The sequence below is a fragment of the Salminus brasiliensis genome, chromosome 12 (assembly GCF_030463535.1).
Source record: "Salminus brasiliensis chromosome 12, fSalBra1.hap2, whole genome shotgun sequence".
Taxonomy (NCBI): Eukaryota; Metazoa; Chordata; class Actinopteri; order Characiformes; family Bryconidae; genus Salminus; species Salminus brasiliensis.
Genome location: NC_132889.1, coordinates 30,916,989 through 30,939,076, shown reverse-complemented (window position 1 = coordinate 30,939,076; position 22,088 = coordinate 30,916,989). Strand labels below are relative to the sequence as shown.

At 39.9% G+C, this 22,088-nt stretch overlaps 1 protein-coding gene across 1 annotated transcript; it reads right to left on the bottom strand.

The window, feature by feature from the left end:
- Positions 1-255: 255 nt before the first annotated feature.
- On the bottom strand, positions 256-19,825 carry st8sia6 (ST8 alpha-N-acetyl-neuraminide alpha-2,8-sialyltransferase 6). Its single transcript, XM_072692920.1, has 7 exons — positions 19,241-19,825; positions 10,048-10,131; positions 9,101-9,181; positions 7,609-7,753; positions 7,362-7,474; positions 5,256-5,348; positions 256-4,819 (listed from the first exon to the last, which is right to left on the bottom strand). Exons 1-7 carry the CDS (start codon positions 19,324-19,326, stop codon positions 4,345-4,347), a joined length of 1,077 nt encoding a protein of 358 aa, XP_072549021.1. The 5' UTR covers positions 19,327-19,825; the 3' UTR covers positions 256-4,344.
- Between the last annotated feature and the right edge of the window lie 2,263 nt (positions 19,826-22,088).

The following is a 22,088-nucleotide window of genomic DNA, read 5'->3' as shown; positions in this document are numbered from 1 at the left end:
ACCTTAAAATGCAAACACTGGTAACACTCAAGAACAGCAAAGTCAGAGTAGGCTTTTTTGCAAAAAGTGGCTTTAAGCTTTACGGAAGGCTTCAGGGAGTAGCCACTTCCTCATCCTGAGCTGGAGCAGAAGGGTTTTCCCAGGCAACTGATAGAATCTCAAACAAATTGTTGGCAGTAACTGAAAATAGCATCCACTGACTATGTGACTACGCAAATGAACACAAACAGAGGAACTGAGCAAACATGTAGTCACTTTTCCATATATGATATTAATGTATTTTACACAACCACTTTTCATCCCTGAGTCTTTGTTACTTATATGATGAACATAAATGACATCTGTACCGACTGGCTGCCCCATATTCACATTCCTCATTTAACAAGCAGTTCAGGCTGAAACTCTCCTTAGACACTCAATGACCAGCTGTAGATTTATACATGATCACAGCCAAATGAGCTTGTTGGACATCCCATTTCCATTAAAACCCATTTCCCACACAACAGACCATAGGCCATTTTTACCTGTTATGCACTTCACCACTTAACCCCACTCTAAGTTTGCATGGTCTACTGTTTTGTGGTTGAGCTGTTAATGCTCCTAGGCGCTTCCACTTCATAGTGACAGCACTTACAGCTGACCGGGTCAGTTCTAGCAGATACTTTTGACCATATTGTGTAACTCTGTATTGAACGTGAAAAGGCAGAGCTTAACTGCTATAAGGTGTATATCTGAATACATACAAATGAGTTGTAAAACCATTTAGTTTCAGCTTGGTTTTCATGTATCCACTGCATGGACTGGGAATAATTGACTTTATGGTGCTCAGGATTCTGGCATCACTAGTCATGTTTGCATGCAACCTGATAATCAGTTAATAATTAATTTTATTTTAATTGTGAAATCCATGAATACATCCATGTATGCACCTCAATCAGAATAGACTAGTCTGGTTGAGGCCATCCTAAATATAACTTCTATCCAATGAAACAAGGTGGATAACAACTGGTAACAACTGATAATAATCAGTTAAATAGAAAAATAATAGACATGTTAACATCTGTACCCGATTACATTCCCAATCAGCAACATGCATTATTACGGTACGTGTCAACAACACGCAAATCCGTTATCTGAAACTCTGCCACCATTTCGTTTTCAGGAGCACTGGGAGTTGTTTCAGACAAAAACAACGTTCGGTTGTCCATGCACAACCAGTGTGTGCCTACACAGTTCCGTCTGCTTGACCTCTGACTAAGAAGTAGTGGATAAGAAGATGAATGGATAGAATGAGAATTGCTCCTGATAAAATGACTTTTAAAAAGGCAAAATATTAAGTAGAAATACTATGTATTTCGATTTTGATTTAGGCAGGCCAGCTACATAGCTAGAATGCTGATATAAAAAACGTGATCTGATTAACAAAAAAAGCATGTTGTTGTGTAAACAGCCTCAGGCACCCTGAAACAATTCCCAGTACTGCTAAGAGGCACCAGAAGTAAATCCCTGTATGTGAGAGTGGATTCTTAGCACAGAGCAGCACCAGAGGAGTACTTGGCACATCAAATGTGACAAATGGTACTGTTGGCAGAGCAGTGGAAGTGAAGGCAAGTTAAGGGCTGACTAAAGGGAAAAAACTTAGGAGGTGCTGTTCTGGGAGTCATATCAGTAATTAAATTCTTCGTTTGTAAAGTAGCCAAGAACATTACATTCAATCCTCAGCATAAACAGCTCCTTCCTTCTGACACTACATGGACAAAAGTATTGGGTCAGTCCTATTGCCAGAGGTACATGAAATCAAGTCCCTAGCCATGCATTCTGTCTTTCCACACATTAGTGAAAGAACAGGTGGTTCTAAAGAGCTCCCTGAACTCCAGTGTGGTTCTGTAATAGGAGCCACCGCTGCAACAACAAGAAGTCTGAAGTTCTTCTCACCTAGATCTTCCACCATCAACTGCAAGTGTCATTATTGAAAAGTGGAAGCGTTTAGGAACCACAGCAATTCAGCCACCAAGTGACAAACCATGTAAAGCTACAGAGCGGGGTGGCAGAGCGCAGGAGCATAGTGCAGAAAAGTCTCAGACGCTCTGCTGACTGTGTAACTGCACAGCTCCACACCTGCTGTTAGAGCTGTGACGGGAGGACCAACTCCACAGTAATGCCTATGGATTTAGAATGGGTTGTCATAAAAGCTCCTGTGTATGTAATGTGTAGGTGTCCCAATACTTTTTTGGGTTCCTCAAGAAACAATTCATTTTTGTGTGCACAGTGTTCAATTATAAAAAAAACGAGTGCAGGATCCTTGCAGAATCATCAGCCCACCTTATCTCCAACCTCTTTAACTCATTCCAAAAGTATTGGGTGGAGCACAACCAACATTCCAGAGAACACAGTTCACAGGTCCACTGTGAGAACACAGTTCCACTGCTCTACAGCTTAATGCTGTAACGTTTTTTTCCTTGATTTTGGAATAAAAAAGGAATGAGCAGGTGTCCCAATAATTTTGTCCATATAGTGTATTACTAGACATCTAATACATGGCAATCTTGTGTAGTTTTTATTTGATGTACTTCATCCATCTTTAAGATACCTAATAGAAGCAACACTGAAGTAAACTCTAAATGTAGAGTTTGTGACAGATTGCATTGATTGACGATTATGTTCAAGTGACATACCAGTTTATTAAATCCAGTGCAGTGCAAAAATAATAATAAAAATGCTTAAAGGCATCTTACTTTAGCACAGTTCCAAAACTCTGGAAGCTACATCTATGCACCACTTCCCTTTCCTCGAAGACTAAATACCAATTAGGGTTGGGCGGTATAACAATAATGCCTCATAACACAGTACCTAAAATGTTGACGGTATTTCAAAATTACAAGTGTCTGTATCTAGTACATGGCCAAAAACACTAATTTCCCCATATGCATTTACTGATTGGTGATGTCAGACTCTTAAAACAGGTGGGGTGGAAAATGAAGCCTACCTTAGTTGCGAGTTTTTAAGGACGTGCTGATTTTTTAAAAAGAAGAGCAAGCAAACCTGGGTGAACCAGTTTACTCAATTTGCCAGAAACAAGCTCTCAGATATGAGGCTTTATCCTCTAAACCTGTGTGATCTAAGCCTCAGTTAGCTGGATCATGGCATGGCGTCTAAGTCTAGATAGCCAGCTATGAGTCCAAACACAGCAGGATATGTCACAGGATATGTCCCAACACCAGTCTTTGCTCTCTCAGACAAAAGTCTTTATCAACACTTGGGTACTCTGTGGATCTATACCTGAGCTAGTGAAGAAGAGGCTAACTTAGCGAGCAGGCTACACAACACAACACAATTTTAGCTTTTTAATTTGTCCTTCTAACAGCAGTCGCTCGATCTGAGTCACTGTCTAAATGTTTCCAAGTGGGCTTTCAGCCAGACACATTCAACTTGACTGTTATCCTGATAACCAAGCTAAAGCTAACCAGCTTCTCTCCCCTGCTGCATAGCAGGTTACAGTAATTGTCAGACTGACAGTTGAACATTTATTGAATGATTGATTGATTTTAAGTGTGTACTGTGTTTACTTAGTCTGTCACCCTGTGAGCAAACTGAACTTTGTATTTGATCTCTTTTCCATTTTAAAATAACGCATGACATGGGACAGAAGCCACATAAATGCAGAACCATCTTTGCAACTTGCCCACCCACCTTTGCAGTCCCCTCCACCTGTGTCAGACCAGCTGCCACCTACCAGTACAACCAGCAGGCCCCGCCACCACCACCCATGCCAGACCAGCGGCACACTCTCCTACCACTGCTACCTGTCTAATGACCATGTTAAACCAAAATGGACTCCTAACTATCCGCCACTATTAATACACCATGATTAATATATTATGATTATAGATGGTATAGAACAGTATAGATGGTTTGGTCACTTTTATCAATCATTTATAAATAATTCAGACCAGAGGAGGATGGGTCCCCCTTGTGAGTCTTGGTTCCTCCCAAGGTTTCTTCCTCCAGCTCTGAGGGAGTTTATTCTTGCCACTGTCGCCGTTGGCTTGCTCACTGGGGGTCTCAGATCTTTCATGTCTTCTTATGTTATTTCTTTATTTTTTCTGTCTTTTATTAATCACTATTTATGTAAAGCTGTTTGTGACAACAACAGTTGTAAAAAGCGCTATACAAATAAATTTGACTTGACTTGTTCTGGCCTGCTGATGAGGCATTTTGCTCCATGTCCATGCAACACATCCCTTTATTTAAGAGACTTTTTTCCTTGTTTTTCACAAGGGTGCCAATAATTATTGCTGGGCAATTTGACCACAGTTTACAGTAGATCTGTTCTGTGTGGTTTAGCTAAGTCGTCGAGCACTCCCCTAGATGCAACCGGATCACGCCATTCATGTGGAGCCGCAGAAGATGCTCAAACTCAGCAGGCATGGCGTGTACATTCTTCTTGCTCTGCCGGTTGTCATAGTAGTGATTGGTGAGTGGCTTGCGGCCATGTGGGTGCAGGCTAAAGGGCCAGAAGCCATACAAATGGACATTGGTACAGAGCTCCAAAGCCAGGCTGGTCACGATGATGCCCGTGCTGAGGCGGTGGAAGCGGAGGCCACGTCCACGCCAGAAACGTGCCAGGCTGCTGAGGTACTCCGGGTTTAGGAAAACGGGCCGCGGGCCAATGGCACCAAAGTCCTCCAGCGTGTAGAGGGCACGCAGTGACACAGGTGTGTTGTGACTGTAGGAGAAGGCTGGCAGCAAGAGCAGGGAGTCACCATAAGGACGCAGGCTTTCCACAAAGGGACGCCGTCGCTCCATCAGCCCGCTGAACCTGAGGACAGAAGGTGCTGGGGTCAGATCAGTGTCATATTTTCCCCCAGTATTTCCCCATGTTTAGTCAGGTCCATTTCTACCTGCTAGCTATGTGCCTCCCCATCACATGATGGAAGCAACACTGAAGGCTGTGAACACTGAAATACGTGAAGCCCCACCACACCTTCCCAAGCAGCTGCCAAGTAAACATTATTGAACATCTGAACATGGAGGAGCATGCTAACTGTGAATTCTGCCTAGCATTGCACTGAGAGTTGGGGGCAGAGGAAAGACTTCACCCACAAAGAGCAAGACCGATTATGCTCTCAGATATTGCTAACACAAGCATTTTTTTCTAACCGTAGTAATTACATTGCTCACAATGTAAGGTTACATAAGGTCAATCATGAAAGTCATGTTGGTTCAAGTTTGCATGGCCATGGACCCACACTTACTTCTCCATAAGGATGCTGGGGTTGGCTGTAACCAAGTTTGTCTTGTTCCCCACATCTTTCTCATAGCCACTCCCCAACGGAGGAAGATTACACCTGTGAGCAAACAGGGAGAGAAGGACTTTATGAGAAAGGTAGGGATTTTCTAATATGAAACACCAGTATGAGTATGATATCACATGCAACAGCTCCTTGAGATGAACTTATCCAAAAGGCATAAAATGAAAGACAAACAATTCCTTTCTAATTATAAGCAATATTGGTGTATTATGATCCAGCTTGCACAGACATTTGAGCTCTCATTACATTTTATAAAGGTCTTATCCAAAGACCTTATTTAGCTCGTTAGAGCTATGGGTTGTTCACAAGCATTGTTAGGAAAGGTCAAGCGATGAATGGTTTTCAAATACTCCTCAAACCTTGTCCCAACAATCAGCAGCCATGTGCTTCTCTAAGCATCTGCCTGGCACAAAGCAGTAGACAACTATAAGAAGCGTTTTCAGGTGGCATTTACTTCAGTTCATAATGTGAATGACAAATGGCAGTTAACATGAATGGTGGAGGTCAAGTTGAGGTCTAAAAGACCATGAAATTTCCTTTGTAAAACATTGCTAGCATATTTGCTAGAAAGACAAAAACCCCTGTTTGACTGCAAAAGAACTCTGAAGTAGCGGTGCACTATTCTACTGTGCAGCAACACCTACACAAATAGGACATGCAGAGAAGAGTCATCAGGAGAAAACCTTTCCTGCATTCTCATCACAGAATTCAGCATCAGAACATCTAAACAAGCATTAAGCTTTTTGGAAACAAGCCCTGTAGACTGATGAACTTAAATTATATCCATAACTTTTTCCACAGTGAGAGAAGGTATGTTTGAAGAAAAAGGAGCAGAATTTCAATGAAACTAAGACCTCTCCAACTGTTAAGCACAGATTGGATCGATCATGCTTTGGGCTTGTGTTGCAAATCCTTCCAGATAATGTTTGGGACTCAGTCTTAATCTTCTTGTGTCTTGGCTGAAAACTCATTTGTTTAGTTTAGCTTTTGGTAATGAATGTTTCCCCTTAGATACAGATTGTACATCCAGGGGTTCATAAACACAGGAAATTGTGGTAAACTGAGATTATCGTTTACACGCGACCACTCAAATTTGTGGATGGTGCCGTGCATGGTGGCATGGATCTGCCAGAGTCATTAGCCACTTTCTGATACTGCTGCATTCTCTGCTCTCCACAAATCCAATCAGAACTAATTCCATCTCTTTACCTTGTCTGAGTAAAAGACTGCCCACTTGTCTGGCTCTGATGGAAAACTATTGGGCTCCCCTGCTACTCTGCTGCCCATCCATCTGCTACTGCTATCTGCCTACCAACTATGTTGACGTTTATATTGACTCTAACTATTTGCTGCTGCTACTATTTTTATTACCACCATTACTTTCATTATTCTTACCATCACTACTTTGATTATATCAGTTATATTATGATTATATCAGCACACCTGACCAAAAGAACAGTCTTATGTGGTGGTTCAATGGTTCTTCCTCCAGCTCTGAGACTGTCGCTGTCGCTTTTGGCTTGCTCACCGGGGTGTTGCTGTCCTATTACCGGATTCCTGTAAAGCTGCTTTGTGACAATGTCCGTTGTAAAAACCGCTACACACATTAATTTAAATTGAATTGAACTGTTGCAGCCAGTGGCATTGAGAACATTTCAGTGGTAGAAGAAAGTATAGATTCAACTACATACCAGTAAATTCTGCTAGAAAGAGAGGATGGGTTCCAAAGCATGATAATGACCCTAAACACTAAATAACATCTTTTATTTTTATTTTATTTTCTTTATGCCTTCTTTATGCCTTTTGGAGATCAGGTCATCTTTTACTTGCTTAGTTATTCCAAGTAACATATTTTGACCAGGGGCGCCCAAACGTTTGCATGCCACTGTATATACAGTACATACCTAAACACTTATGGACTCGACTGTATTACAACTACTAAAACCACATTTTACATGAACAGACAAACAGAAATTTAACACAATGTAAACTATCAATTTTTTACATTATTAATTCAATTAATTACTTCTACTTTTATTTTTTTCACACCTGATGACAAGGTTTGCAGAGTTGATTTTTTCTGCACAGCTGCTATTGACCAGGATCCCTCCATTGCCCACTACAGCACACGTTTCCCATGTTGCATTTCCAAAAGGCTGCTCCTAAACATACACACATACAAGAAGACATCATACAAAAATATACACTGTTATATTGCATTCCCAAACAGGCCACCTCAAAACACACACAGAATAAAGAGTGGCCAGTATCACACTTACAAATGTATACTGCATACCTTGGCAAAAGTGTTGAACAGGGCTTGTGTCACCTGCAGTGGCTTTGTCTTCTCTCCATCATACATAACTTTCGTCCCCACAGGCGTGTTGGCCTGTGTGACTACAGCTTTGGATATGGCATGGCAGCTGCTGCTCAGCAATGACCTGAAAGAGATCTTTATTTGAAACCTTTTTCTGGTAGTTATCTGAGCAAAACCCGAGAAATTTCACAACACTCTGTAAACCCTAATGACTTTCACACACAGGGCCTCTAGTTCGAGTTAATCTTTCTGCATTCGTGTGTATGGATAAACAAAAGTGGGATTATTTTTGAGCCTGGGGCAGGGTTCTTTTAGTAGACGTTTGTGTGGGTGAAGGGTGGAGGTATTTCTAAGCTTGTATATTGGCCCCAGGATAATAAGATAATTCCTTAGAGTTATGGATCTTTACTTGTTGTTAAGGATCTGGACCAGCTGGAAATTTGACCTTAGCATGGGGGATCATTTTATATTTTAATATTTCAATCAAAGAAAAACCCTACTAATAACCAGTCCGATCAACACGGCTTTTAACATAGACTAATAGCTAATCCAACTGAAGATTTAGTGGGTATTAACGGAATGTGATTTGTGTCGTACCAAAACTATCTATCTAGCATATGCTTACTACATGTACTGCATGTAGATGTAGGTACATGTAGACCAATAGTGGTAGTAGATGAGGCAGTGGTGGCTAAGCGGTTATACCTTGATACCCGGGCTTACTTGGACTGCTGCCACTTTTGGGTCCTTAAGCAAGACCCTTAACACACTCTGCTCTGCAGGCGCATTAGTGATAGCTGTCCACTGTCACTGTCACTATGTGTGTTTGCTCAGTGTTTATGTGTGTTAAAGACGCTTAGCTTACATTGCTTAATAATGCCGGCCCTGGTAATTAGCTTCTTAAATGATGATCCTATAAGGTCACTTAAAGTGCAAGTATGTGCATGAGGTGAAAGAGGATGTATGCTGTGTATGCAAGTGTGGGCCAGCCAGCAACAAAAAGTGAGCTGAAACCACAGCGGCTATCAACATTACAGCTACAGCTACAGCAGGGCACACAAATAGGCTAGATGGTTGACGTGCTGTCTCGACGGCTTCTCCATTCTGAATTTAGTCTGTATCCACTCAGAGTTTGTCTAAGGCGCCAATAATATCACTTCTAACCATCTTATAACCATATAGGGGGAAGACGCGCCCCAACATATCATATATAACCCAGTTTTCTCTGCCTGCAAGCAGAGCCGTCCTTAACTTGTATCTAAATGCTTGTTGCTGTCAATAAATGTTACTCAAAGGCTCTGTGTGTCCGAGTATTTGATTGATTTATTTTTCCAAGACAGTTTGGCTGAATTTAAGTCATTAAAGTCACAAGTCAGTTAAGAGCTTTCACAAGAGCCACTAGTAGCCTTATTGTACATAATCAGCAATAAACAACATATTGCAGGTGCTGCCTGTGTTTACATTAGCTTACCTGAACGTTGCAAAATTTGCCTCTTGCCTTTTCCATTTGGAAGAGTATGATTTGAGCAATCTGTCAATAATGGCATTGTCCCTGGAAAACATAAAGCCATACATATCAAATGAGAAAGCAGTCTTACAGAGATGTGTTGTGTAAGTGTGATATCTGAAAATCAGACATTCACAACATGGTCAAAAGTATGTGGACACTCCTTGTAATTAGTGAGTCAGCTATTTCAACTACATCTGCTGAAACAAGTGCATAAAATCAGACATATGAAAATGTAATTTCCATAAACAATGAAAGGCAGTTTATCAAAAATGCTAGAATGGTCAGATACAGTCTGCAACTGCTGAAGCTGTGACAGGATGCTAAAAATACAGCAGAAACAATGAGTACTTTTGGAGTGGAACATCTATGTACAGAATGTGGGGTACTGTGATTAGCAAGCCACCCATATCAGTAAACTCTGCTGATAGTGAGTGTGTGAAAGCTAATGCTGAGCTCTTCATATTTCTTTTTGGATCTCTCTTCAATACTTCAAAACAACCATGAATTTAACTCATGGATTGGTGTTGTAGACATGGAATGTTTTGTAGATTTAATCATAACACAAATTTATATCTCTCAGTATTTTATTTCATTTTAAGCGAGGAGGCAACTCAGGCAAAGGCCAGTCAGATCGGAGGATTTTGCCAGACAAATCGAACAAACACTCTTACAAATAAATGTGCCATAATGGGGATTTTATAAATAATCATTTACAGGTTTAAAGAAACTTAACTTAAAGGTTTGGAACAAAAAGTCATTCTTCTATAGCATTACTCAAATCATTGTTATTTTAAGGGGTGTAGTAAAGAGGTCCAGGAGTATGCCAATAGCTCTACATGTATAAGTGTTCTGTTTCAGACTGAATATTGAATTAAATATTGGGAGAAAAAAAGATCTTTCATGCTTACTTAAAAGCCTTGCTGGTTGTTGGCTTAATGGGGCCTGCCACTTTTCTTTCAGCAGCGTAACCTGAACCATGAAGACCCGCAGCACTGTGGAGAAACAGGGAGAGGGAGAGAGTGAGCAAGATAAACCAAGATAAGTTAAATGTAAACTATCAAAGCCATTTTACGATAACACAGAAAAGAACTGCAAACTGCTGTAGCGCGGAAGCTGTAGTCACACCTTACTTTGGCTTATACTGACAAGCATAGAGAAAAGTATATTTAGCATATTGTCACAAGGAAAAGGAAAAGATCTTCACTTTTCAGTGGGAGTTAATATAACAAAGATTTTATTCTAGGTCATTTTGAAGCATTTCTATTGGGCCATTCATCCAGGATTAATCATGCAGTGTACAGAGCAGCTGCAGGGTTCAAATGATGAGGAAAACCAAAAACAGACAAAAACTGAGATACATGTTTATTATTGAACAGCAGAGATATACTTATTATTTAATCTTTTGTCCAAGATATTCTTATTTAAGTCTTTTTGCCATATACATACAGTTTTAGTATACGTGGCTTGTGGTTTAGGGTTTTAGCTTGGAATATCTTAAGGAAAACAGTATATTAGTAAATTTAATCACAGTGTTGGCTTTTTAAAGTATGGAGCTAGTAAACGAACAGCAGGTTTTTAGTACAGCTGCAGTACAAAATAAAGCTTACATGTAAATTAGCTGTGCACTCAAAGAGGCTGTTTACACCTGACATTAACATGCGCTTTAGCAAACGGATCACATGTAGATTTCACTTGCCAGTAATACGAGTTAATATGAATTAAACAGAGTGTAAACGGAACACGACTTCTGTGATCGGATTCAGTCAGGCAAGCGGAAATATGTCTGCCCAAAAAACATAAATTAATGATTACTGTGGATTTAGGCCTCTCTTGCTCTCTCTAGCTAACCCCACCCGCTCTCTTGTTACATTTGCGCGTGTGCAGTTTAAATAGTCCGGCGCATTTTATGGTTTAGTCATTATTAAAATATATGAACCATCTAGCACTATTATACCACACCGTTGTAGAGGCCCAGCCGTTCATCTAAACCAGTTTTGCTGAGAAGCTGTTGCTTGCAGGAAGTAAAACGGAAGTGATGGTGTGCTTTTTACATGGAAAGGTCAAATCTGATCTAATCTCGATACAAAGTACGGCAAGTATGTGTCTCAAGAGTACATACTTCTGAAGCCAGAATGACGCTGTACAGTAGTTTTGGCTGTGCTAAGTCACGTCCTGCTGCATCCTGGATTATGCAGGGGAACAGGACCACATCCGGGCATTCGGACTGTACTTGGCTATGTACAATGAGTACATGTGAACTCTTGAATGAAGCAGTATATGGGCTGCAACTAGGGTTTCACAAGAACTCAGGAACACGAGCACAGACAAGAACGCAGATTCTGCGGCCCTGGTCACACTGGGGACACATTTTAATGACAAGTGTGAACAGCATCCAGTCAAGGTAAATCAAGATAGTATCCGGATACAAAACATATGTTAATGGAAGGCGTAAACAGGCCCGAAATTTACTCTCACACCTTTTGTATAATTAATCTATTAGTTAATACCCTAAAATTAGGCTCATTTAGTCTCAAGAAGTATTGAAACAGTACACTTACACATCTACTATTAGTGCATTGATATACTTGGGACATAAACTTTAACTTTACTCAGGTTTATGTATTAAAGGCAGCCTTACATATGTTTCTGTAAGGGTAGCCAGGCTTTGTACACAGTTTCAGCTTGTATGCTCAAAGTATTGAGTATGGGTGTGAGGCAGCTGGCAAAAGTTTAACAAATATTAAGCAGTTAATATGATATGATATGAAACCACAGGATATTGAAACATGAATGTGAGATAAAACCACAGGATATTCAAAAGCATTTCCTATACTTTGAATGTCCTGCAGGGTGAACTTAAACCTGACACCATCAAATTTCTCTATCCCCATTTAATGCTTTTGCTTTTATTTTCTTTTTTTGTGCACTTTAATGCACTTTAATTTTTCATTGACAATATATGCAGACAGTTGTTCTTAGAGGTTTACATACTCTCATCATGGACATGAATGTCATGGCAATATTGGAAAAGAAAAAAAAAAGAATTTGGTGCACAACAAGCCATCGACAATCATCTGGCAGAATTGTGGGTGGATGTTTGACCACACTTGGTCAAACTGGTACACTGTCCAAAACAAAATGATACTACGGGGGTAAATTTTTGTTAACCAAGGTACAAACTGTGAAAATGTACTTTTACATGCACACCATGACCCTTTAGGTCTAATTGTGGCTCCTAAAAGTAGGGAAACTAAACTAAAGGCACTGAAGACTAAAGAAATAATTCAAAGCCTGCTATAGCCATGATATTCATGACTTGACGTGTGTACATGGAGTGTATATAAACTTCCCACCACAACTGTATGCAGTTTGCCACCATATAAAACCGATTTGTTGCATATAAATGTATATAAATGTCAAATGATTCTATTCATTTAATACTCCTAAACATCGTAGGTTTCAACTAATTTGCAGGAGGCTGTAAATAATTTTTATATGTTCACATTGATGAACAAAGTTGTAGATGGTTCCGAAATGCTTCAGAAAACTGTATAAGCAATAAAAATAAAAACACAATAACGTATACCAACAAGCTATACTGTATTATAAAATAAATGCTCCAAACATCCAAATAGTATGGTGCCCATTTTAAGTCCAGGAATCAGTTTCAGTTACTGCAGCCCTTTGAGTTAATCCTTGGGTGTTTCTATGAATGTTTAAACATACGTGTGATTGTATTTGGCACAGAGCTTAGGATTCAGTTAGCGATCGTTGGTCCATTAAGTAAAATTTGCTTGGCTGAGGATGTCCAAAAATTCACTTCAATTGATTTTACACCAGTAAAACACTCAGGTTTGCAGTGTCCTGAAGTCATCAGGACATTGTCTGCTTTCATTGCCAATTCACTCCACTTCTTTGAAAAAGGAAAAGCTTCAAATTATGTCCAGCCATTGAAGAAGCTTTGAACTCTTTGACTTATTAATGACATCCATCCTGCCTCTCACCTGGTTTTGCCAGAACATAGAAGGTCAGAGAACAGGAAGAAATCCAAGGAGCGTCAAGCCAATAAAATAACCAGTATGCCAGCCCGAGTGGGCCTCTCCCCCTATTCCTTTCACTCTGTCTGCTAACTATGTCAACAGTACAATTTACAAAACTATTAAAATGAATGCCTCCATGTCCTATCCATGCCACAACATTCACATTCACTACTCTCCTTTCATTCACACTTCATGTTTTTTATTACTAGTGCAGTAGGGCATTGAATTCTAAAAAATAACATGTCTCCAGGATGAAAATTGTGATACTAACTTTACTGCATAATACAGCCAGCAATGCTGCTAACTTATCATGACGGGATACTGTTGTCACTGGTCATTGCTGTGGAGATTAAGATATTAAGAGGCATTAGTAACTGGTTTAGCCTCGCACAAAGCAACAGTACTGAGAGCACATACTCTTTCTTGAGGAAGGAAGATGACTACTTCAGATAGCTCTACATTAGAACAGGAAACAGCACAGACACTGCATGTAACTGAGGACTTTTTCCTTTGCAAAGTTTGACTCAAGATAATTGCCAGTTGCAAATAGGATAGGACTCTCTGGAGCAGATGAACTTGAAGCTATTGCAAGGCCATAGTCACAATAAGTATATTGTCCCTCCAGTATACATTTGTTAAAATAAGAAGAAAAATGGTGTGTATGTGTTTATATATATATATATATATGTGTGTGTGTGTGTGTGTGTGTGTGTGTGTGTGTGTGTGTGTGTGTGTATACTCAGTAGTTTTGTGCAATAACAGGAACAGGAACAGCAATAACAACATTTCACCAAACCTGCACTTCACTTCACTTCAGCAAAATCTTGGTAGCTAGGTATTGCTCTGACTTGCATGAACAGGTCACATTAGCATTAATATAGCATTTAGCACCAGAGCTGTTAATGTAGAAATACGTCATATTTTAGTAAAATGTTTCACTAATTGTATGAAAACAAACACATTTTTGGTGAAAAGGGGCGATTTGGGAGTGATGTATCAATCATCCATCACTACTAATGTTAGCCATCATGGCCAAGTTACTTGGAAAGTCAACCAGCCACACATTCAACTAATGTTGTCTTGTGTTTCGTTACAATCCAATCAACTTGCTGAAAGTGTGATTTCTATATTGCTAGGACCTGATACTTGCCACAACTACAAATTAAACAAGCATTACATTAATGAAATTAGGGTTTTACAATATTGGGAATAACGATATTGCGATATTTTATTGTTTTGCGATATTGGAAAATACAAATAATTCTCCAGACGTCATTAATCCAACATGTCAGGATATTTATATTGCCTTCTGTGAAGGATTGGAGTAAAATAAACAATATTGATCAGATATAATCTATCTCTGGTAGATTTGTCATGGAAAAGAATTGTGAATTTGTATCCCCCAGTGAAAAGGATGTATACTTAAGAGCACGAATACTAAAATAAAAGTATTATTTCTATTATTATTTTCTATTTTATATATTTATATATTTTATATATTTATACTCCATAAAAATACACATAACATATATGTTGGCTATATTCCATTAACACATATATAGTAAAGTAATATATTTTGAATGATACTTTAGAGTGTTGAACAAGAACACATGTACTTCTAAACATACTAAAACATGCCTTAAAAAATGTATACTTAATTGGCATGTAAGTTGTGTGTATTGTCTAAAAAGCAATGCATTTTAAAGAAATGCACTTTAAAGTGTGTTTTAGTACAATTTAAACATTTTTAAAAAGTATTACAAAGTCTTTCAAATATGTGCTTTTTAGAGTATGCTTTAAAATGAAGGAACTCACATACTGAAGCATACTTCATACTTTATCACAGCAAATTCAATTTATTTAGGCAATAAAGTGTACTTTCTTGTCATGTAATCTGAGTTTCAATGAAATATGGTGACGTAGGGCACTGCAATCTTAATGAGTAAAACACACACCTTTCCCATTGGCTCCTGGCACCATCTATTTGCATACTAGGCTGGTCTTTTCTCCCTCTATCACCATCACTGTGTAGCCATTGCCCCCAGGCTACCTTCCCCTTGTGTGTGCTTGTATAGCATGTCACTAATGCATGCACTAACGCAGAGAAACATCAGTGGTCATTGGTATCAGTGTTTATAAGGGCAGTAATTGTTTGTATGTCAGTTATTAACAGTAATCCAAAAGTTTGTCCTTGACAACATGTTTGTTGACATCCTTCTTAGATTTTTTTTTTTTGTGATTCCTTCCTGATCCAACTAGTACTAGTCTTTTGACCACATGCAGGGTCAATAGTGTGGTAATAATGTGTTTATGGGGTTCTCTGAGAGTTGTGACTGTTGTGATTGTGACTGATTGTGGACCTTGTATAACTCCTTTAATTGATACATTTTTAGGACAATCAAAAAGCTAATTTTAGTGTAAGTGTCATGTTTTTGTCCTGTTTGTGCCCTTCTGTCACTTTGTTTTGGTTTCCCCTGTGTGCTTTTTTGCTCCTTATCTCCACCTTAGCCCAGCCTTGCCATTTAGTGTTTCCACCTGTGCCTTCTTTGTAGCTCTGCCCTCGTGTTAGTCCCCAGGCGTTCCTTGTTTTTCTCTGTATTTCAGTGTTCCTTGTCTGGTCTTGTGCATGTTTCATGGCAGTTCATGGCCAGCCCCAGTATTGTTGTCCAGGCTGCCAGCTCCAGTGTCTGCTCCTAAGCCACCTGCTCCTGTCCCAGCGGTGGTATCTGCTGCAACTCCTATGCCAGCAATGCCAGCTGCTTCTGCTCCTGTCCTGGCAGTGGCATCTGCTTCTTGCCAGCAATGCCAGTCGCTTCCGTCTCTGTTCCGGTAATGGTAATAGCAGCGCCCTTTGCCTCTACTCCAATGCCGGGTCCAAAGTCATCTGTGCCTGCTCCTGTGCCGGCTCCCAGGTCTTCAGTTCCTGTGCTGGCTTGAAGGTTGTTCAACCTGTTCAGCTTCATCAGCTTCTGTGTTGGTCTCCAGAACTGTTCCCAGGCTGGCCTCACAGACTATGAGCTGAACTCTGTGTTTGTGTTCTTGTACCTGTGTCTGTTCCGGTCTCTAGTTTCGTCTCTGTTTCTGTTCGTGTCACTGTTGTGCCCTGTTCCTCTGTTCAGTCTTGTCCAGTGTGTATTTAGTCCTTTCTCCTGTCCAATATATCCCTGTGTCTCCTGTCCAGTCCAATGTCTAGTCTCCTGTTTCAACTCCCGTCACATCTCATGTCCAGTCTCCGTTCTCGTCCAACATTAAGTCTCCATTCTGGTCCAGTGTATTGTCTTCCGTCATGTCCCATGCACTGTTCTCCCATCCAGTCTTACATCCTACCTTCTGTTGGTCTGTCTGGTTAGCCGTTTGTCCAGCCCCTTTTGTCCAGTCTCTTGTCCAGTCTCTTGCCTAGTCTCCTGTTTCTGCTCCTGTCACCTCCCCTCTTGGTCTCCCCAGTCAGTGTCTTGTCCATTCTCTTGTCTGGTCCCCTGTCCATTTTCCAGTCCTGTCTCCTGTCTTGTCTCATTCTCCTTCGCTGCCTCTGGGGGTTTGGTAGTACTCACCCCGGGAGTTGAACGCTCATTGTTCCTTGTATGTTCTTGTGCATGTTTCATGCCAGTGCATAGTTTGTCTGGTTTCCCAGTGTTCCCAGTGTTTATTTTGGTATCCGGTTTCTGTTTATTTGGTATCCTGTATGAGTTGTTTTGTTTTGTAAAAAATGTTTCATGCATTTACATCTGCCTCCGCCTTAAAGCTCTACAACCGTGACAACATGATAATTCTACGGCACCCAGGACTGGTATCCTGTTTGATTTGTATTGGAAAGACTTAGATAGTTGCCCAACCCATTATGTAAAGTCAGTTCTATTTATACAGTCACTTTTAAAAGTTCTTCAAAGTGAATCTAAAATTATATCTGTCTTACATTTGCAGATGTAAACCGAAGCATGCTCTACATGCACATCTTTAACTACATTAAAGATTACAGTTTTGTAATAAAATATTACTTGCATTTACGTCTGCCTCTGTCTCAGAGCTCCACAACTGTGACAACATAGTAATTCTATGATACTCAGGACAATACAACACAAAACCAAACTGACAAGCATACCAATGCCAGATCGGACTGACACGTTTATTCCACAATACCGAAGCTAGTCATGGAAACAGGTCGGAGCCTTCTCGTGCATGTTCTGTGTCTGTTCTGAATCACCCACCACTGCTTGTGCTCTCACATGACTCAAATACTAAAAATGGCTCTGTACCACATGGGAGTACATTTCAGTGGTGTTAACAGTTACAGATAGTGTATCCTCAGTCACAACTTTTGAACAGCTTATTACAAATCTTTGTTTTAGTAGAAATAAAAAGTTGATGTGGGTTTTGTGCTGCACGGCTGTGCTTATTTAGTACTAGTAACTCTAGCAACTCCAACTCAAACCTGAAGAGCACTTCATACATTATATCATACTTTTCATTAAAACTACACTTAAAAATGAAATGGACATGAGATGTGTGAGTTTAAAGAGTTTTTTAGTTTGTTTGTTTATAGAACCACCACATAATTTAGAGGTTCTAGGAAGAACCATTATATTGGCAAATATAGAACTGGTATTTCTATGCCACTGCTCTTTATTTTGAGAGTTTATTAGAGGGTCTATGCACAATGCCATAGAAGTACCACTTTTGGTTCCCTAACAACCTCTAAATGGATGGTTCTTTACAAAACCATTTTTGGAAACAAAAATGTACATAATTAAAACCTTCTTGAACCTTTGTATTATGGTATGAGTATGGTAAGAGTGCAACAGTCCATATTTGTTACTTTTAGCAAATTGAAATATTTGCGTTAAAATTTTCTAATAGTATTTTGATACTATTGTAGTGTTACTTTTTATTTAGGTAAAAACAGAGATTGGACTTCATGAGATAAATTGCAGATGGATCTGAATAAATAAGGAGATCTTAATTAGTGATGCATCAAATATTGAACTGAAAGTATTTGGCTAAAAATGTCAAAAAAGTACAATCAGTGTTCGCCCGAAGGGAAAAGACTAAAAGACAAATAATTTATAATAAAAAATGACATTTCTGATGACTCAGTTAAATTACAAGCAGCGAGGAGTGAGGCGCAGTTTGTAAATACAGCGAACATGTTTGCCATTTAAGGGGCAGTTGTTGTTGTTTTTTTTTACTTGCTTATTTATGTTTAGTAATATGATCATGTTACATTTTTATTTTGTGATAAAAAACATTTTGTTTTAATATTCTATTCTTTTTAAGTTTAAATGATATGCTATTATTTTATTTATGTGTGAGCAAATGTTTTTTCTCTTTTTGATTATTTTTAGTTCATATTGTGCATTGCTGATATGTCTGCTGGGATGTAGAAAATACTCAGTGCTCAAAAATACTTTTAAATTGTGGTTTTGTAAATTGTGATCTTGAAAAGCAAGACAAGAATACAGTTATTTAAAAATTCTGTAGCCTTCAGCCAAAAGCGTAAATCTTCATTTCGGTGCATCCCTAATCTTAACCCTTAATGCTCACTGACTTTCATCAGACCCTAAGGAATACTCTACATGCAAAGCAATGCAAACTGGCTGAGCTGAGTTGTATCTAAGTTACAACGGTTGGGGGGAAAGCCAGCTACCACTGGTGGTTCTGATGAGTTCAAGAGGTTAAAAATCCAGGCTTTTACCCTAGTGAAACATATCTCCTATATAATGGAAAACATTTGGTAGATGTTTTGTTTATTACAGCACCAGGAATTGTTCCACCATGTTTTAGTTTTTTTAAAAGAGTCTTCAGCTTTGTGCTCAGGCAAGCTTGGAGAACATGCAGACTGAGGAACATTTCAAATGTCAAACCTTAGCATTAACACGTTAATACTGAATCATCAGAGAGAGAGAGAGAGAGAGAGAGAGAGAGAGAGAGAGAGAGAGAGAGAGAGAGAGAGAGCAGTTGACAGCTGCTGTTAACACTTTCATCACAGTAAGCATTTATTCAGCCATGTGAAGGAGAAGTTGACAGTAAACATTAGTACATAAAGAGACAGGACCATCAGGCTCACCTGTTACTGAGAAAGTGCCAGAGCACAACACTGAAGAAAGAGGCGATGAAGAGGACGGCCAGCAGCCTTAGGAGCAGAAGCCTCATACCTCATACACACATGCACACACATACGTGTCCACTCTCATAAACGTCTTGCTGCACACACTGACGCCGGCAAAGTCTTCATATCCTCTTATCCTTTCTGCGTCCCATCTTCACTTATTCCGTCTATTCACTTTCACTCTCTCCTCCCAGTCTTCCTTTTTCTCACCAAGTCTTCATACTTCTCTCTCTCTATCTGTCTCTCTCACTCCCCCCCCTCTCTACTGCTGCTCAGTTGCTTCTTTACTTCTCGCCCTTCTGCTTCTCCTCTCTCGCTCTCTCTCTTGCTCTTTGTAAAAGACTGCATTCCTCTTAGATTCTCCTCTGTCCTCTCTCACTTTAAAGCCTAGCCCAGCCCATTCTAAGCATATCTCAATCTCCCTCTGTCACTAACGCTATTCATCTGTCTATCGGGCTTTCAGGAGCTGGCCTGCTCTTACTTTTTCAGTCAGTTTCCTTCGAAAATCTCAAGCTGTTGCTCCTTCTGCATTCTCTACCACCTCCCCCCTTTCCCTCTTCTTCTCCTGCCCACCCACACCCGCTCTCCCTCCCTCTTGCAAGCCTAACCCCCTCCCACCTCTCTTCTCCTGGCTCAGTAATTTGAGTGCTTGGTACTGAATTAGCCTGTGGAACTCCCTCTTGGCTAGGAAAAAGTGTGTGTGTGTGTGTGTGTGTGTGTGTGTAGGCTCTGTGTTTTTTTTTTTTTTTTTCACTGAAGTAGCCAATGACTGTCACTGCCCCGGACCGCTGTCCAATCAAAAACAAGTCTAATGGCTTTTTACACCATTTTACAGTGTAGTTTCTGCTGCACGTCCCTGCTACACTCCTGAAAATAAATATGCTACAAAGGGTTCTTTGAGCGCGACCACAGAAGAACCAGTGTTGGTTTTATAAAGAACCATTTCTCTATAGGAAATGTGAGTGTGAACCAGGACCTTGTATTTGACTTCTTAAAACCTTTACAAGGTTCTTTACTTACACGTCAGGGTTCTTTATGGAACCAAAAATGGTTCTTCTATGGCATCACTCAAAGAACCTGTTATTGCACCTTTAAGAGTGTACAAAAGGTTATCTGAGGTCACAGAAGAACATTTGAATAAAAGATATGAGTGTAAAAAACCTTTAGTAAACATTTTAAAAGGTTCTTCACAAACACATACTCACACACACACACAAAAATGGTTCTTCCATGGCATCGCTCAAAGCGTACCAATGGTTATTTGAGAAAGGCCATAGAAGCGTGTGTGAAAAATGAATGAGCATGTGAAGAACTTTTTCATGGAACCTTTTCCTTATATAACTAAAATTGGTTCTTTAATGGCATCCTTTACACCTGGTCACTTCATGAGACTAGTATCTGGATTGTTTTCTGATAAGATTTTAGCCACAGCTGCTAGCCATCGGCAGCCGGAGCCCAGAGGGAGCACAACTGGATTTGCTCTGTCTTGGGTGGGTAGATGCTGGTCGATGCATCAGAGCCAGGTACACTGCACTTTCCTGCGTCTCCGGTTAGACAGTCTGAAATCCAATTTGCTGTGTAGGACGGAAAATGCAAATCGTCTCATTGCACAGCAATTATTACTGGTGTTTGAGTTGTACTGGGAGGAGTTGTGGTGTCTTGTTAGTTGAATGTGTCTTGGTGTCTTGAATGCATTTACACTGCTATGACATGTGGCTTGAATGCGTCTCAGACCACCTTCTGAAGTGGTTTGAGTGATGGGATTTGAATCTGGTTTAAATGTGTCTTGGGTGTGTTTGCACTTGCAGTTTTATGTGGCTTGGCTTGATCCAGACATAATCCTGATACTCAAGATGAAGTTACCAGGTGTAAACAGGATCTTTGTAGCACCTTTAGTGCTATGTGTCCAAGCCGAGAACCCTTATTTTAAACATTGTAGACTGTAATCCTAAAACCACAATGCTGCTGAATGAATTCCCCCTTCCCTTGCATCTGCCAAGACCACCCAACCCAGCTGAGCCCTTACTCAAACAACTAAAGCTTTATTGGAAGGCACAAAGCAATGCGCTAATACACAGTCAGTCACACCGCTTGTATAACAAAGGCCTTTCAACACTATAAAGACCAGCTTTCCAGCTGTGATCCTTTTTGTTGTTCTGTTGTTTTTTGAAAGCAATAAAGCGACCATTACTGCCTTCTGTGCTTAGCAAGCTTATGAATATGACATGCTGGAGCAAAAAGCAGCTGCAGACCTTTTTCAAAGATTAAACAGTCAAAAGGTCGGCATATTTAAATCCCATGACAAATCCCACGGATACAGGGGGGGAATGTTACTGATCAGATGTCCTAGTGTCATTAGCAGCCTTTGATCATATACAGTGCTTGCAGTAATGCCTTCTGTGATCTACAGTAAGTGGATAAAGTCATGGAAACTCCTAACAGCGTAATAATATGAAAAACATTATAAGGTAACATCAGTCTCACAATGTTGTCACACATAAAATGTTGGGACCAATTAAAAAAAATTAAAAATGCATAAAAATGTACTTCACATTCCATACTCCAAACCTAAATGTGGATGTGATGAAGTAGGACATGATGTTTCACGATTTTCATGACTTTTCCAGTCATCAATGAGCCTTCCAGTACTCATTGCAAAACTGTCAGATCTGGTGACTGGAGAAGTTATAAAATCATGATGTGATATCCCTATCCTGTGCAATTAACGGGCCCTGTTTACACCTGGCATTATCCGGATAGTATCTGGATCTGCTTTGACCTAATTCTGTTTACACTTATCATTAAA

Coding starts and splice junctions, on each gene's coding strand:
- st8sia6 (XM_072692920.1), bottom strand. CDS start 19,326: ATGAGGCTTCTGCTCCTAAGGCTGCTGGCCGTCCTCTTCATCGCCTCT. Junction 9,182..10,047: donor ACAACCAGCAAGGCTTTTAA/GTAAGCATGAAA, acceptor TATGTTTTCCAG/GGACAATGCCATTATTGACA. Junction 5,349..7,361: donor TCTGCAAACCTTGTCATCAG/GTGTGAAAAAAA, acceptor GTTTGCTCACAG/GTGTAATCTTCCTCCGTTGG.